Here is a 17,121-nt window from a genome sequence, read left to right as displayed (position 1 = left end):
GGAAATCTGGACACAGGAAGGTAACAGAAAGGGGAAATTATGTGCATGGGGCATAGGGACAGAGACATAAAGGGGACATGCCATGGGGATGGTATATGGACACGGAGGGGGGGCAATGCCAGATACATAGGGGAGATATTAGAAATGGGGAAAATAGGAACACAGAAGCGAGATGGTTTGTGGAGATGGGACAGGGACCGAGCTCGCAGGCTCCAGCGGTTTGCACAAATTACATTGTAACGTGCCACGAAAATAAGAGGGAGGGAGGGAGGTAGATAGATAAGCCATGCGAGAGAAGCTGAAGGGTGATAGAAAGGAACAGATGGTGAAGGAGGGAGGGAAGGGTGGTGGTAGAAAGGAATAGAACAGACATTGAAAGAGGGTAGAGAGGAACAGACCCTGAAGGAAAATGTGGAAGACAGAGTGGGGAGAAGACGCTGGAAGGGAAGAAGACAGATGCCAGACTATGTGGGAGTGGAGGGAAGAAGATGGGTGCTATACCAATTGGGGGGGGGATGAAGGGAGAGGCACAGTAACAGCAAATGGAAGACGCAGAGAGAAGACACACAGTGGATGGAAGGAATTGAATGAGAAGATGCGGAAAGCAGAAACCAGACAACAAAGGTAGAAAAAAAATTATATTTATTTATTTTTTTTTTGCTTTAGGATAAAGTAGTATACTAGTTGTGTTGATAAAAATTTATAAACAAAGCCCTGCCAGCTGAACATCTCTTTCTCTAGTTCAGCAGCCAGAACTTTGATTTATAAGAAAGGAATAAGCTAAATATTACAGTACTAAGGCTTATATGGATGCTGCGGGGACGGTGACAGGGCGGTGAATGGGATGGCAGTGACGGTGACAGGGCGGTGAAGGGGTTGGCGGTGACGGGGCATGTCGGTGAAGGGGCCGGTGGGCCGGGGACGGGGACAGATTTTTTCCCCGTGTTATTCTCTAATGTACATTTGTGAAGAAACTTCACAAAACTGCATTTCACATAGAAATTAGTGCAAAACACCTGAATGCTGGCACTTTTTGAGCATTTCCACGCATTCTGCTCTAGGACTCTGAAGCTGTCGGTGCAATGTGCGGTGGCAACGAAGAACGCGAATAGGAATGCTAGGCATGATAAAGAAGGGAATCACGAGTAGATCGGAGAAAGTTATAATGCCGCTTTATAGAGCAATGGTCAGACCACACTTGGAATACTGCGTCCAGCATTGGGCTCCATACCTAAAGAAGGATATAAAACTGCTGGAGAGGGTGCAGAGACGAGCAACGAAGGTATGGTGAAAGGTATGTAAAACCTGGATTACAAGGAACGACTTAGGAGACTGGGGTTGTTCTCCCTTGAGAAGAGGAGACTGCGAGGGGATATGATCGAGACTTTCAAAATACTGAAAGGAATCGACAAAATAGAGCAGGAAAAAACATTATTTACAATGTCCAATGTGACACGGACAAGAGGACATGGACTGAAGCTAAGGGGGGACAAGTTCAGGACAAATATCAGGAAGTTCTGCTTCGGGCAGCGAGTGGTGGACACCTGGAATGCTCTCCCAGAGGAGGTAATTGCGGAATCCACCATTTTAGGATTTAAGGGTAAGTTAAATGTACATCTCCTTATGAGTGGCATGGGTAAGGGTAAGCTAGATGCACTTTTCTTTATGATATGGGGACTAAAACTATGCCAGGGTACACCTGGCGGGGCCTCCGCTTGTGCGGATCGCCGGACTTGATGGACCTAGGGTCTGTTCCGGAGATGGCACTTCTTATGTTCTCTATTTTTCACATGAAGTAAACTTTTGCAAAATTATATTGCAGCACATGGCTCAGAAAGCTGAGCGGCATGGCATGGTACAGAAATTTCTGCTCTGTTTTCATGAGACTTCACACCCCAACACCAGTGTGTAGAGAAGAGAGAGACTGCAAGGTGAGGGAAGAAAAGAGAAGCTAGGGAGCTCCAGAGGCCAGGAGGCTTAGGAAGGTGACTGGGAGAATAGGCAGGGAATTTAAATAGCTAGAAATGAGGAAGGAATTGATGGTAAAGATGAAAAACAAGAAACTTGAGACAAGAGTAAGGAGACTGTTAGGGGTCAGAAGAAAATTTGAGTGTGCATGCTACATATAGGGAGAGGAGGGGCTGAAACTAAAGACAGGATGGGTGGAGAAAAGGCACACTGGGGCCCTGATGCACAAAAGCTTTCCAAGGCAGTAAGACTCGTTAAAGCAGTCCTGCCAATGTACAAAAGGGTTCTCCGTGGCTGCTAATGATGCTCGAAGCAACCACTGAGAATCATATGCTAATGCATTACAAGGAGCTCTTTAGTATTAAAATGAGAACTCCGTGTAATGCACAGCAAGGAGCACCTATATTTCACGTGCAAACTTTGATGACGGGTCTTGAGCTCTCATAGCCTTACTTTCCTGTCAGCGCCCGAAAGCTGATTGGCTCAGGCACATGACAGGAAAGTAAGGCTAGAGCTCAATCCCTGCTGATCCCCCACCCACCGCTTCCGACGAATTCTCCAATTAACAAAACAAAAAACCCCAGCTGATCATGGTTTCCTCCATTGGCAGAGAACTGGAAATGCTTATCCAGAATATGGAACCCCAAGAACTTTCTATAAGCAGGAAAGATGGGAATATGCAAGTACACTTCTCCCTCCGTATTCATGGTTTTAGCATTCGCATTTTCGATTATTCACGATTTTTAGCTTGCTGGCTCCTCCCCCCAAATTACATTAGCTTGCATAGAGAAATCGCCAAGTCCAAGCGTTTACAGAGAAAATCGCCGATTCCCAGCACTTTCTTCACTGTGTTTTGCCTCTCCTTCAGGAACAGGCCAGGTCTCCCACCATGTTATTTGCGGTTTCACTATATTTATGATGGTTTTTAATAGAAAACAGCGAATAACATGAAAAAGTTATTTGCGGTTTCTCTGTATTTGTGGTTCTGTTAATCCCCTATCACAGCGAATACAGAGGGAGAAGTGTATGCCTTTGTTAGAGATCCAGAGAGGCAACCGAGGCAATGACCATGCAGAAATCGAGAATCGTGAGGGTTGAATTGACTGTCTTTGGATCCAAACTCAATCTCCAGAGTCTCTTTTCGGCATGATGAAGTATATTGGGTATCTGCCCAAGCCCTACTCTCCTTCTGGTACGGGCTCTATGGCTCCTAGAGCAAAGAGCTTCTGAATCGTAACCCGCACTTGGACTGCATTTTCCAGCTTCCCTGCTGGAGACATGAGAAAGAGGTCTGAGAGGGGCTAATAGAATTCTAGCTCGTACCCCACCCAAACTGACCTCCAGCACCCACCGATCTGAAGAGATCTATGGCCAAGGCTCTGTTAATTGATGATTATTCTCTAACATTTTTGGATACAGTCAAAATTTGAGGTTTTCTCTGGGTTGGCGAACTTACTTTCAAACCTCAAATAAGTGGAGTTGTACAATCCTCATTTTTTGCACTACATTGCTTTAGATCAGGTCAGTACATTTTGTCACCAGTTCTTTTACATTCCTTGATCCACACGCTTGTGATTTACTTGATCAACTACTCTATGTAACTCTCTAGAAGCGGGTGTACCTCTCTTAAAAGATTAAAATTAATACAATCCACAGCTGTCAAACGTTTATATTCAGTGCACCACTTTCATCATGTTACACCTTTAATAAAACAAGAACACTGGCTCCTATCCAATTGGATTACTTTCAAATTGTTAATACAGGTTTATAAATCATGTTCTTCATCATGTCTTAATAGACTGATTACCGTATTTCCCCATATATGGGGCGGCCTATGTATGGACCCTACATCATCCCCCCACCCCACCCCCGGTACCTTTATCGGAGCCCCCTGGACGGCGGACGGCAAATCTCCAGCGGTGCAGGGCACCCGCGATCTCTTTGGCATCCGACCTGCCCCAGAACCGCTTGCTGAGTGACTGACGTCAGTTTTCACGAGTCCCATGAGAGCTGATGGCCATTCAGTGGGCAGTGCAGAGGCAGGCCGGATGCCGAAGAGATCGCGGGTGCCCTGCACTGCTGGAGATTTGCTGTCCAGGGGGTTCCGATAAAGGTACTGGGGTGGGGGGGATGATGTTAAAAGGCAGGGGAGGTACCGGAAGATAAGCTGCAGCTAATACCACAGAGCGGCTTATCTTCCGGTTTTTAAACATAGGTCACCCTTTTCTGCGGCCTATACATGGCCTATGCAGAGGGGTGGCCCATATACAGTACCAAGAGCGGATGGAAAGAGACAAGGGGAATTGCAAGTAATCAACGCCTGGATGAGACGATGGTGCGAAGAAGAAGGCTTCGACTTCGTGCGCAACTGGACGGCGTTCTGGGGAAAAAGCAAGTACTACAGAAAGGACGGACTACACCTCAACAAGGAAGGAGCAAGAGTTTTGGCAGGCAACATGAAGAAGGCAATCGAGAAGGCTTTAAACTGAAAGATAGGGGAAAGCCGACAGTCGACCACCGGTCGATGGTACGGATAGCAGGATGCCCCGACGAAGAAGCCAAGGACAACTACACCTACACAAGAGAAGACGACCTCACAGCCAATAAGGGAGAAAAAGCAGGAAGGGACAACTCAGACATAGGAGGGGACGACCACACAGCAAAAAAGGGTGATAACACAGGAGCAGTAAAGGATACCAAAATTGAAGCTACAGGAACGGCCAAGAGTAGAAGGTCCAAAAAGGTAACACGAAGAGAACTTAGATGTATGTATACAAATGCTAGAAGTCTGGGTAACAAAATGGGGGAACTAGAGACAATAGCAAGACGTGACATATTGGATATCATTGGCATAACAGAAACATGGTGGAATGAAGAAAACAAATGGGACACAGTACTACAGGGATACAAACTGTATAGAAGAGATCGAATAGGGCAGAAAGGTGGAGGTATTGCTCTATATGTTAAGGAGGGGATAGATTCTGTTGAAATGGTTAAAACAGAAAGGAAAGAGAAGCTTGAGTCACTCTGGATCAAAATTCCTGGTCAATATGGCGCAGATACGAAAATTGGCCTTTACTATCGTCCACCAGGACAGGCGGAGGAAACTGACGCAGAAATGATGGAGGAAATCAAACAAGAATGCAAGACAGGCAATGTAATTATATTGGGAGACTTCAATTTCCCAGGGATAGACTGGAAACTAGCAACCTCCAACTGCGGCAAGGAAGCCAAGTTCCTGGAGGTGCTAGGGGATTGCTTCCTGGAACAAATGGTAAAAGAGCCGACAAGAGGCAACGCCACCTTGGACTTGGTCCTAAATGGCCTCACGGGACCGATAACAGAAGTGGAAGTCATAGTTCCACTGGGAACGAGTGATCATAATGTAATCAACTTTAAACTACACATCAGGAAAGGGAAACATGCCAAAACCTTAACCACCACCTTGAACTTTAAAAAGGGTAAATACGATAGCATGAGAGCCATGGTAGAAAAATGACTCGAGAAGATGATGGACAAACTTGAAACGGTTGATCAGGCATGGACACTACTGAAAAAATACTATCACAGAAGCACAAGATCTCTACATTCCGAAGATTTCCAAAGATCGGAGAACAAAGAGCAAAAGAGAACCGGCATGGCTTACCATACAGGTGAAGGAAGCCATAAAAGAAAAGAAGGACTCTTTCAAAAAATGGAAATGCATAAAGACAAACGAAGCCTGGAACAAACATAAAGATGATCAGAAGAAATGTCACAAGGCGGTGAGGAATGCAAAACAGGAATATGAGGAAAAAATAGCCCAGGAGGCCAAAAACTTCAAGCCCTTCTTTAGATACGTGAAAGGGAAAAAACCTGCAAAAGAGGCAGTGGGACCCCTGGACGACCAGGGAAGAAAAGGGTACGTCAAGGAAGATAAACAAATTGCAGACAAACTAAATTCCTTCTTTGCGTCCGTCTTTACGAAGGAGGACACCTCAACAATACCTGAAGCGGAGAAAGTGTTTGCAGGAGAAATAGAAGACAGCCTCACCACAGTTGAAGTGGACTTAGACCAGATATACTATCAGATCGACAAACTTAAAAGCGACAAATCCCCTGGACCGGATGGGATTCATCCGAGAGTCTTAAAGGAATTGAAGGTTGAAATCGGAGAGTTATTGCAAAAACTTGCAAACCTGACAATCAGAACTGGACAGATACCGGACGACTGGAGGATAGCGAACGTCACCCCAATTTTCAAAAAAGGATCGAGAGGGGAACCGGGCAACTATAGACCTGTGAGTCTTACGTCTGTCCCTGGCAAGATGGTTGAAGCACTGATCAAGGATAGCATAGTCCGGCACTTGGACGCATATGACTTAATGAAACCCAGTCAACATGGATTCAGGAAAGGGAAATCATGTTTGACTAATTTACTCCAATTTTTTGAGACCGTGAACGAGCAAATCGATAGTGGGAAGCCGGTGGACATAATATATTTGGACTTCCAGAAAGCGTTTGACAAAGTTCCACACGAAAGACTTCTCAAGAAACTACATAGCCATGGCATAGAGGGGGATATACAAAGATGGATAGGCAAATGGCTGGAAAACCGAAAGCAGAGAGTGGGCATAAATGGGAAGTTCTCCGACTGGGAGAAAGTGACTAGTGGTGTACCCCAGGGCTCGGTACTTGGGCCGATCCTTTTTAATATTTATATCAATGACCTAGAGGAAGGAACATCCAGTGAGATCATCAAGTTTGCAGACGATACAAAACTATGCCGGGCAATCAGATCGCAGGATGATAGAGAGAAACTCCAGAGCGACTTGTGTCAGTTAGAAACATGGGCGGAGAAATGGCAGATGAAATTCAATGTGGAGAAATGCAAGGTAATGCATTTAGGCAATAAAAATAAGGAATACGAGTATACAATGTCAGGTGCAACTCTGGGGAAGAGTGAACAAGAAAAGGACCTGGGTGTGCTGATAGATAGGACCCTGAAGCCGTCGGCACAATGCGCGGCAGCGGCAAAGAAGGCAAATAGAATGTTGGGCATGATAAAGAAAGGAATCTCGAGTAGATCGGAGAAAGTTATAATGCCGCTTTATAGGGCAATGGTCAGACCACACTTGGAATACTGCGTCCAACATTGGTCTCCCTACCTAAAGAAGGATATAAAACTGCTGGAGAGGGTGCAGAGACGAGCAACAAAACTGGTGAAGGGTATGGAGAAACTGGAATACGAGGACAGACTTATAACACTAGGATTGTTCTCCCTTGAGAAAAGGAGACTGCGTGGGGATATGATCGAGACCTTCAAAATACTGAAAGGAATCGACAAAATAGAGCAGAGAAGATTATTTACATTGTCCAATTTGACACGGACTAGAGGACATGTAATGAAGCTAAGGGGGGACAGGTTCAGGACTAATGTCAGGAAGTTCTGCTTCACTCAGAGAGTGGTTGACACCTGGAATGCCCTCCCAGAGGAGATTATTGCGGAATCTACCGTCCTAGGCTTCAAGAGCAAACTAGATGCATATCTCCTTAAGAGAGGCATATAAGGATATGGTGGAATATAAATTACGCCAGGTGTACACCTGGCAGGGCCTCCGCGTGTGCGGATCGCCGGACTTGATGGACCGAAGGTCTGATCCGGAGAAGGCAGTTCTTATGTTCTTATGTTCTTATGTACAGGGAAATACAGTATTCCTTATATTCCACATTGACCTTTACATTCCTCTGATAATAACTTGCTAGCACTACCTCCACTCTCAGAGGTCCGCTTATTTTCTAGGCCTTCCACCTTCAGTTACATCAGTCCTAAACTTTGGAATGATCTTCCACTTCAACTCAGGAACCAACCAAGTTTGCAGGAATTTAAAAGAATACTTAAAATTCATCTCTTTATACAATCATTTGGAACCTAATAAGATGTAAATACCTATATCCTTTTTTTGTTTTCTCTTTACAGTCTGCCTATTTATATTGTAAATTTTATTTTAGTCTGTTTATGTATAATTTTCTGCTATCATTTTATGATCTGTATATTTTTACATTGTAAACCGCTTAGACGCCTTATAGGCCTTCTAGCACTATAGCAAGTATCAATAAAGATAAAGATGTGTCTGAGAAAGAATAAGCTTGAAGCAAGAAAATTAACTCTGGGGAGAAGCAGTAATACTGGCTGTAGAAGGAAGAGGCACAGCAAGCTGTGCAGACACTGAAATAAGCTGGATGAGAAAACAGCAGGGAGAGCTCACCTGCAGAGCATGAAACACAGGTTTTCAAAATGGCTGCAGGTGCCGGTGACTGAACTACAAAACTGCATAGATACCTAATACCCCTGTCACTATCAATGCCAAATCTGAAGACTCTAACCCCAAGGGACATCCTGAACCATGCCCTGCCACTGCTCTTTACTTCCCAGCATGACAGCAACATAATCGTCTCAGCCTAGACAGAAAGGAAAAGAAACTTTATGGTTTACAGTAAAAGGCTGGTAGATCTGAAGCAGTTTTCAGTGGCTCAGAATTAATGCAGCTCCCTCCAAATTGTGGCTGCAAGCATTTAGAACAGGGATCTCAAAGTCCCTCCTTGAGGGTCACAATCCAGTCGGGTTTTCAGGATTTCCCCAATATGCATGACATCTATGTGCATGCACTGCTTTCAATGCATATTCATTGGGGAAATCCTGAAAACCTGACTGGATTGCGGCCCTCGAGGAGGGACTTTGAGATCCCTGATTTAGAAGATGCCAAAAAATGCCCCTATTTGTCCTTCTTGTGAGGAAAGAGAATGGGGCAGCGACATAGAGGAAAGATAGGTTGGGGGAGGGACCTGGCGCCACCAAGTGTACTCCCTAAAGTAGGCACCACTTAGCCTAAACATCCCCAGCTCAACGGAACTGAGAAACTCAGAACAGGAGTTAAGTAGCAAAGAAGGCCAGGAGCTTGTGAAAGACTATCCATCCACCTGCTGGAGAAAAAATACTGGCTGACCAAGAACATGACATCCTGTGTTACAGTGTCACAATGGATGATAGACCACAAACTAAAGCTGAACCAAGACTAAACTAAATTCTTACTGCTTGGAAAAACCAAAACTCTAACCATAACAAACCTAGAAATAAACTCCATCACATACCCCATTCAACCCAACCTAAAACTGCTGGGAATGATGATAGACAAAGGCTGCTCCAAGCAGCTACAAATCAGCGACAGTTCAGAAAACCTTCGCAGTCATGTGCAACCTAAGAGAAATCCAAAAATACTTCGACAAAACACAATTCAGACTCTTGGTCCAGTCCCTAGTCCTGGGACTCCTAGACTACTGGAATATCCTATACCTGCCATGCCCTGCCAACATAACAAAACTTAAGAACATAAGAAAGAATTGCAGCTGCTCACTCGGCGGTCCTAAGGTCAAAGACCGATGCCCTAACTGAGTCTAGCCTTACCTGCGTACGTTCTGGTTCAGCAGGAACTTGTCTAACTTTGTCTTGAATCCCTGGAGGGTGTGTTCCCCTATAACAGCCTCCGGAAGAGCGTTCCAGTTTTCTACCACTCTCTACAAGCAATGCAAAATACAGCCCTCAGACTAATATACTCACTGAAAAAAATACAACCACATACCACCGCATTCCAAGACTCGCACTGGCTCCCTGTACAAGCACATATGCACTACAAATTCTACTGCACCCTTTTCAAAGCCCTAAATGGCGATGGTCCAACCTATCTAAACAACCGCCTAACCAGGAACACATCCAGACCAAGGAGAGCATAGGCACCCTTTACTCACCCCTCCCCCCCAATCAAATGAATACAATGCAAGAAAATATATGCCAGCCTATTAGCCACCCAAGCAGCAAAACTAGACCACCACCTCTCCAACCTGCTGACCACGATGCCCAACTACAAAACCTTCAAGAAAAAATGTAAAACCAAGTTATTTAAGAAATCTGTCAAATGAACTAACTAACCTTCTCAATATATCCCCAGAACTTAACACTTCTGCTAACTATCATCTTGTAATTTCTCTGGGTAGACCCAGAACAATTCTTTTGTAATCCACCTTGAACCAAAAGGTAGTGGCAGAATAAGAGCTGGAAATGTAGGCCTTTAAAACCATGTCCTACATTTTTGGTGCCTACCTTTGACAAAATCCTCGATTCTGTAAACGACATCATTGCTCGATTGACATGCGATTAGTGGCCGCCAATAACGGCGTCGATTACAGAATCTGGCCCTTAGTATCCAATATGTTCATGTTGTATTGTGACACAATAAGCTTGAATTACCATATTGGCCTGTCAGAATATCTGAATTATTTGGAGAATGTCAGAGCCACTTAATATCATTCAACGAAGCAATTTATAGTACACCACTATGATGGAATGATATAAAGTAGGATGCAGCCAACTTTTCAAGCGAAAAATGTTACCAAGCCATATGGGAGTCAACCTGGTTAACTATGCCACATTGGGTCTGTAGCCCATTTTGTAAACTATCACACCATATATGATTACAATATTTCTGGTTCCAGTGTAAGGAATCCCACCAAACCTAGGGCGATTATTTTAAACAACATGGACAAAGAGGAAAGAAAGGGAGGAGGGGAGGATAGGGGTTGGGCTAATGAGAAAAAGGAAAATGGATGACAAATAGTTCAGTGATTTCAATGATTGATTAATAAAATGAATTTATTTTTAAAAATTCATGCTATAACAAGGTCACAGTCACAACTGACCTCAAGGAATCACATGCTGAGTATTTAACTTTTTTTTTTCTTTTTAAAGTAACCATTTTGGCATCCCACATTTAAAATTAAATACAAAAATATGGGCTACTCATTTAGGTCCTGAGACTCTTGGCCAGGGGTGCCCACACTTTTTGGGCTTGCGAGCTACTTTTAAAATGACCAAGTCAAAATGATCTACCAACAATAAAATTTAAAAAAAACACAACGCACACTGTACGCATAGAAAATGTTAATTATCATTCCTATTCCAGGGTTTTTCAAAGAGGTCAAAGCAGGTGACTCTATGCACTATCACCTCAGTAACAACCATACAAAAATAGACAAATATACCCCCCTCCCTTTTTACTAAACCACGATAGCAGTTTTTAGAGCGCAGGGAGCTGCGCTGAATGCCCAGCACTGCTCTCGACGCTCATAGGCTCCCTGCGCTAAAAAAACTCTATTGCGGTTTAGTAAAAGGGGACCTTAGTGTAAAATATAGACAGCAGATATAAATTGAGACACATTTCGATCACTAAATTTAAAATAAAATCATTTTTCCTACCTTGTCTGGTGATTTCATGAGTCTCTGGTTGCACTTTCCTTTGTTATATGTTTATTTTTCATATTGCTTGCTGTTTTTATGATTTGACCGTTGGTTCTGGTTCGACGGTTGAGGGACCTTGCACTTGAGGATAATTGGACTGTGTGGTGGCGGCTGGGAGAGACCGAACTGGGACCTCGTTCTGGTTTGAGTTGGGGAGGACTAGATCTGGATCCTTCGGTACTGTGTACCGATGGCTGTGTGCTGTGGCTTGCCCCAGTTTGGAAGCTGAAGGGGAGATGGCAGATTTGAGACGGGCGGTCGGAGGCAATGACAGAGTGGAATTCCTTGGGCGAAGGCAGTGCGGATGTAGCGCTGCAGTCGTTGGCCTGCAATCGGAGAGGCAGGAGGAACTTCCTGCGAGGCCAAATGTCGGGGTATGCCTGATGAATCACGCTGAATGTTTGCCAGATGTCTAGCTTCGGCGACCTATGGTCCTATGATCCTCTTCGCCACTTCTGCCTGTCTCCTGCGTGTCTGCTCCGGGAGCAGCGGCATATTCGGGGATTGCCCGGCTTGTAGTCTGAAAGCTTCTCCCTCGAAATCCCAGCATCCATCGGCCTGGCTGTTCTCAGAGATTGCTCGATGTCATTGGGAAGGTAGCAGCAGCATGTCGGAGGTTCAGTGGTTGGTTACAGCTCCAGCGGCACCAGCGCATGCCAGAGTCGGCTCTGAATAACTTTTTCACAGAGGAAATTGAGGAGACCATCGTGGAGGAGGAGAAATGGACAGCCTGGAACTATCATCCAAATCTCTTGACTAGAAATCCTTATCTGGAAACTGAAATTGTGGACTGAAGCCAATGTTTTTTACTTTTAATTTTTTCCAGTTTTATGAATTATTTAATCTCATTCATTGCTTTAACATTTTGTTTTATTTCTATCTTTTAAATTCTCCAGAATTCTTTTTTCAACAGTTCCTCCTCTATATCTCTTCTCTTCTATCTTTCAAAGTACACAGTTCAGTTAGATTGTTAATTTTCTCATTATGTTCTTATGTTCATCTTTTCTCTTTTCTTACTTTGCACTCCCTTACAGATCTCTTGGTACTTTAGTTAGATTGTGAGCCTTCAGGACAGTTAGGGAACTTCTAAGTACCTCTCATACTTATAATTTTAATGTATATTTTCTGAAAACCGCTTAGAACCTAACGGATGTAGCGGTATATAAGAAATAAATTACATTACATTACTTTCTTCTTCTGACTGTGCATCCAGTCTTTCTTCCCTTCTTTCAGCCTGTATGCTTCCTCTCCTCCACACCTCATTTCCTCCCCCAACTTTTCCTTCCTCTCTCCCTGCCCTTTCTTTCTCTCTGCCTCCCTTTCCTTTTTTTCTGTTTCTCTTCTTTCCTTCTGTCTCCCTGCCTGCCCTTTTTCTTTCTTTCTTTCTCCCTGCCCTCCCCCAAGACACTGCCATCGGGGACCAGGACCCAAACCGCCACCAATAACAGGCCCGAAAGCCGACGCCAATAACACGCCCAAAAGCCAACGCCGCCCCAACCTCTCCCTGCTTCGGCCGACCAGCATCGCGAGGAACTGTTGGGGGAAATGCTGCCGGGTCCTGCCTTCGCGGAAACAGAAAGTAGGCAGGACCCGGCAGCAAGAAGAGGAAATGCTTCTAACATGTCTCCCGCCTTAGCCCGTAGCGAACGCTTGCTTCAGGGCTCTCAACATGTGCGTGCAGGCTTCCCTTCTCCCCCCCTCCCCCTCCCCAGGCATAACTTCCGGTTTCGGAGGGAAGAGAAGAGAAACCTGCACGCACACGTTAGAGCCCGAAGCATAAGTTCGCTAGGGGCTGAAATCTCCAAGCCGGTTTTTTTTAATGTTCAGCAGCGGCAGATGTCAGCTGGGTGGCCCGCCCAGCTAAAAGGCCCTAGGGAGAACACTGGAGAGGAAGGCTGATCGGCCCGTAGATCAGGACGGCAACACGAGTGCGATCGACTCGAGTTGCCTTCCTGAGCTACTGGTCGATCGCGATCGACGCGTTGGGCACCCCTGCTCTTGGCAATCCCTTCTAGCATGTTTATTCAAATCTGGCTATGCAATGTCATGTTTCACACTGGGCTACTACAGCACTACATATAAATGAAATCACACTGTTAATCTGAGGCCTTTTTACTAAACCTTAGTACATGCTAATGGACATTAGCATGCACTAAATGCCACATGGCTGATAGGTACAAAATAGGATCCACAGCATTTAGCATGTGCTAAGCTTTCGCAAAAGAGCCTTTTTATCACTTACACTGAAAAAGCCAATCACCATAGATATCATTTAGACCAGGAGTCTCCAACCCTTTCACTTTAAGGGCCACAAAGGGGTCACAAGAAGCTGAGGGCAGCAAACTCAGACACCTCAGAGAATTCTCCAGATAAGGAGACTGCTGTTCTACCAGATGCTAGCTCTCCAAACTGACTAAGAGCCTACTTCACAAAACCATCCAAGAGCTGTATGTCTGTCTACCACCACCTGCTGGAAAAGAAATTCTGAAGAGTTTCAGCTGCAAGATGCCCTCCCCACCGCCTTCCAAATCTTCCCTTCCTAGACTGCTGCTGTGCTGCCACCAAAGGCATGATGCCTCTCCCATTACCTGAAGCCTTGTACCACCTCCTCTGACATAACTTCCTATTTCTGGGCAGGATGCTATGGAGAAAGGTTTCAGGCACTGGGAGAGGCGGAATGTTTTTGGTGGCAGTGCAGCAGCACTCGAGGAAGGGAAGGTTTGGAGGCCTGACGCAGGCAGGTAGGGAGGTGAGAACAGGAGGATGCCAAAGAGGTGGGAGTGATTGAGGATCGCAATGAAGGACTGCTGGGGCCGTGTTTTGGAGACTCCAAATTTAGACCATGAGCCTCCTCCTGTACCTGAATTTAACTCACCCTAGCTCAAATTTGAAAAAGAAAAGTAATAAATCTAAAAATCCAAAGAACGGTTGCTCATTTAAAATAAATATGTGCATGAATATACACACATAATAATATGTAGATATACATTCATTCTTTTTAACAGTGGTTTATTTTGATTTTTCAGAAACAAGTCTGCTTCTGTGACAATTTTTACAACACTTCAGCTCTATGTAAGACAGAAGTGATTACCACTGTTAGTGCTGCAGTCTGCTAAATAAGTCATGCATGACCATCCACATTCTAAATACCACAGAAGAAACATTATTACATTTATTAACAGAGATGTCAGAGCAATCTTTCTAATGGAATACAGATGGGGGAGGGTTAGTCAACAGGTACAGACAAAAAAAAAAAAGCATTATAGAATCTACATCAGAACTTTTGACCAGAACAAACCAATAATGAATTGCAGTCAGGGTCAACTATTAAAGCATACAGGCTGCTTTTTAAATTCCATCGTCATGAGATTGGCATGTCCTGCCTTTGTCGCTTCCCTTTTTGTATTGTATTTAGATCTAACGATGAATCAAAATGAATATAAATTTATAACATAAAAGCATACCACACAGAGTAATGAAAACAGAAAATATACTTTTGTCCTATTTACACACCAAAGGCCTGATTTACGACTTTTTCCCCAGCAAAGAATAGTGAATAAAAGCCTTTGTAAATCAGGCCTACACACCTACCATCTACTAATCATTTTCACATGCACAATGCACAGCAGACAATGTATTCTGTACTCTCCAGGTAGGTTAAATATTAATCCTAGATACCTCAACACACTCCATATACCAAAAGGTAGTATCTCAGTCTGAATATTACTCTAACATTAGCATCTATTCATAGTTTATCCCCCTCCCCCTCCCTTTTAATTTGGTTTCTTGACTTGCAGCCAAGAGGCTGACGCAGCGTTCTGTTTTGTTTTCAGAAGCTGCAGCATGAGCCATTCTTCAGTGAATGAATTTTGCCACCCTCTTGCTGTTCCTCCATTCCTGGTATTAAATAAGCAACCACTACAAAGGTAATGGATTTATATACTCAAGCATGCTTCAACATTCAACCTGTATTCTGTCATTTTAAATAAAAAGAATTCTTAAGTCAAGCATTTCTTACATTTACAAACACTGCTTTGCTGTAATGGAAACTGAATCTAATGTATACAACTGTGAATTGCAAGAAGAAAAAAAAAACAGAAAGCCTAATAGACCCTCAGTCACTCTTCAAGCCTTACATGGTTAGCTCTATTTCATTTTTAAGTATTCAAGCACTTGATTCACAAACAATGAAATAAACATAGGTTGCAAAAATAAATAGCACATAATCAAGAAAAATGAACGACACATATGAACAGAGCGAATAATAAGTCACTGCTGAATCCCAGAACTCACCGTTAAGAACAGTGTATTCCCATACCTTGGTCAAAGAAAGAAGCGGACATCAATACACTGGTGCTGCACTGAGAGGATTTAATAGTATTTGAGAACTGACACGGGAAGCATTTCATCTTCCGCAGTGCACTGATTTGCTTGTGTATTTTCATCTGTATTAAAACCACTGTTGCTAAACAAATTGAATTGTAAACTCATATATATCATTTTTGTCCTAGAACAGATGAACTTGAATCCCAGAATTTAATACATGCAGTGTGATACTCTAGTCCGTTGGTGCTGCAACCTGGAGCAGAGCATCTTAAGAGCGCACCACTGCCTCTCGTCTGCCTCTTCCTTTTTTCATGTATGCACAAGCCTGCCACTTGCTACAGTCTCCAGACTGGGTGGTGGGGGTTGGGGAGGAGGAGATCCTGCAAACACAAAGGGCTCTCTGCTCTAAATTTCTGCCCACTCATATAAAAAGCTGTCCACACAAATCTTAAATTTGTGGAGGGAAAGGGAATGGAGTGAACAATAGTAGGGAGTGTGTTAATGCTTTAGTGATGTGGGCTATATAACTGCTTTTCAGTATTACACAGTGTCCTACCTTTATCTGCATAATTCGCTCGAGATCCTTTTCCTCCACCCACAAGAACAGAAGTGTCAGGAAACAGACTGATAAACATCCACTAGATCTGCATACACTCAGACCACTATCTCGTAAATCAATTTCTTTTCTATTATTCCATCCTGAAATAAGTCAAAACATAAGATGAAGATACAAGCCAGCTATTCTAAATACACATCTATGATTTTTTTTTCCTCCTAATAATAGTGTGTATACACACATGCACATAAAGGGCTTGTATGTCTCAGATACCAAAGAACTGTACTTTGGTTTCTGTTTGACGTTTCATGAAGAACTTATTAAATATTTCTTTTCCTCTGACATATCTTCCTAAGAAACCAGAGCCACTCAAGGTTTCAGGGCAAAGGTAGAATACTGCAAATCTACCAGTAGAAATTAGCAGACCTATAAATATTAATAGCTTACACATTTGCTTCCAATTAGTATGCTTATTATATGGATATAGCAGTAAATAGGGGCAACAGCCTATTCCAGTAAAAGAGCAAGTTATTCAGATTATAAAAAGTAATAAAATCTTTGATGCTTCGTATCCATGCCAGTTGTATCGATTAATATTCTACAAATATGTAGCACTTGACAAGGAACTATGAACAGGGGTTAAAAGGGGTTACCATTAAATCATAATGTGTCATCATTTCTGTGATAACAAAATCACCAGAAACAAATAAAAATGAAGCTTTAATGAGTTCTGATAGAGTAAGTGATTTGTAGTGCAACAGTCCAAACCCCGTCCTATTATAAGAATTTTTTTTTTTAAGTACTAAGTTCAAATGTCACTTTTTTTTAGAGACTGTTTATAGGTCTATCAAATGAAAAATCAGCCACTCTCAACATTTTGGATCTGGCTCTTTAGTCACACCCCCACCAGAGACAGTCACATATATTTTGACAGTCACAT

At 43.4% G+C, this 17,121-nt stretch overlaps 1 protein-coding gene across 3 annotated transcripts in view; it reads right to left on the bottom strand.

Moving 5' to 3' along the window:
- Window positions 1–17,121, bottom strand: part of PPP2R2A (protein phosphatase 2 regulatory subunit Balpha) — a 185,034-nt gene that overhangs the window by 125,662 nt on the left and 42,251 nt on the right. The window contains exon 3 of one of the 3 annotated variants that reach the window (XM_033949040.1): window positions 16,182–16,324. The exons of the other annotated variants lie outside the window; for them this stretch is intronic. Within the exon in view, the coding sequence (XP_033804931.1) occupies window positions 16,182–16,260 (79 nt within the window). The 5' untranslated portion in view covers window positions 16,261–16,324. The remainder of the gene's footprint in view (window positions 1–16,181; window positions 16,325–17,121) is intronic. 3 annotated transcript variants of the gene reach the window in all.

This window comes from Geotrypetes seraphini, chromosome 6 (genome assembly GCF_902459505.1).
Source record: "Geotrypetes seraphini chromosome 6, aGeoSer1.1, whole genome shotgun sequence".
Classification (NCBI taxonomy): Eukaryota; Metazoa; Chordata; class Amphibia; order Gymnophiona; family Dermophiidae; genus Geotrypetes; species Geotrypetes seraphini.
Note: the sequence above shows the minus strand (reverse complement) of the source record. Positions and strands in the feature narration are given on the sequence as shown.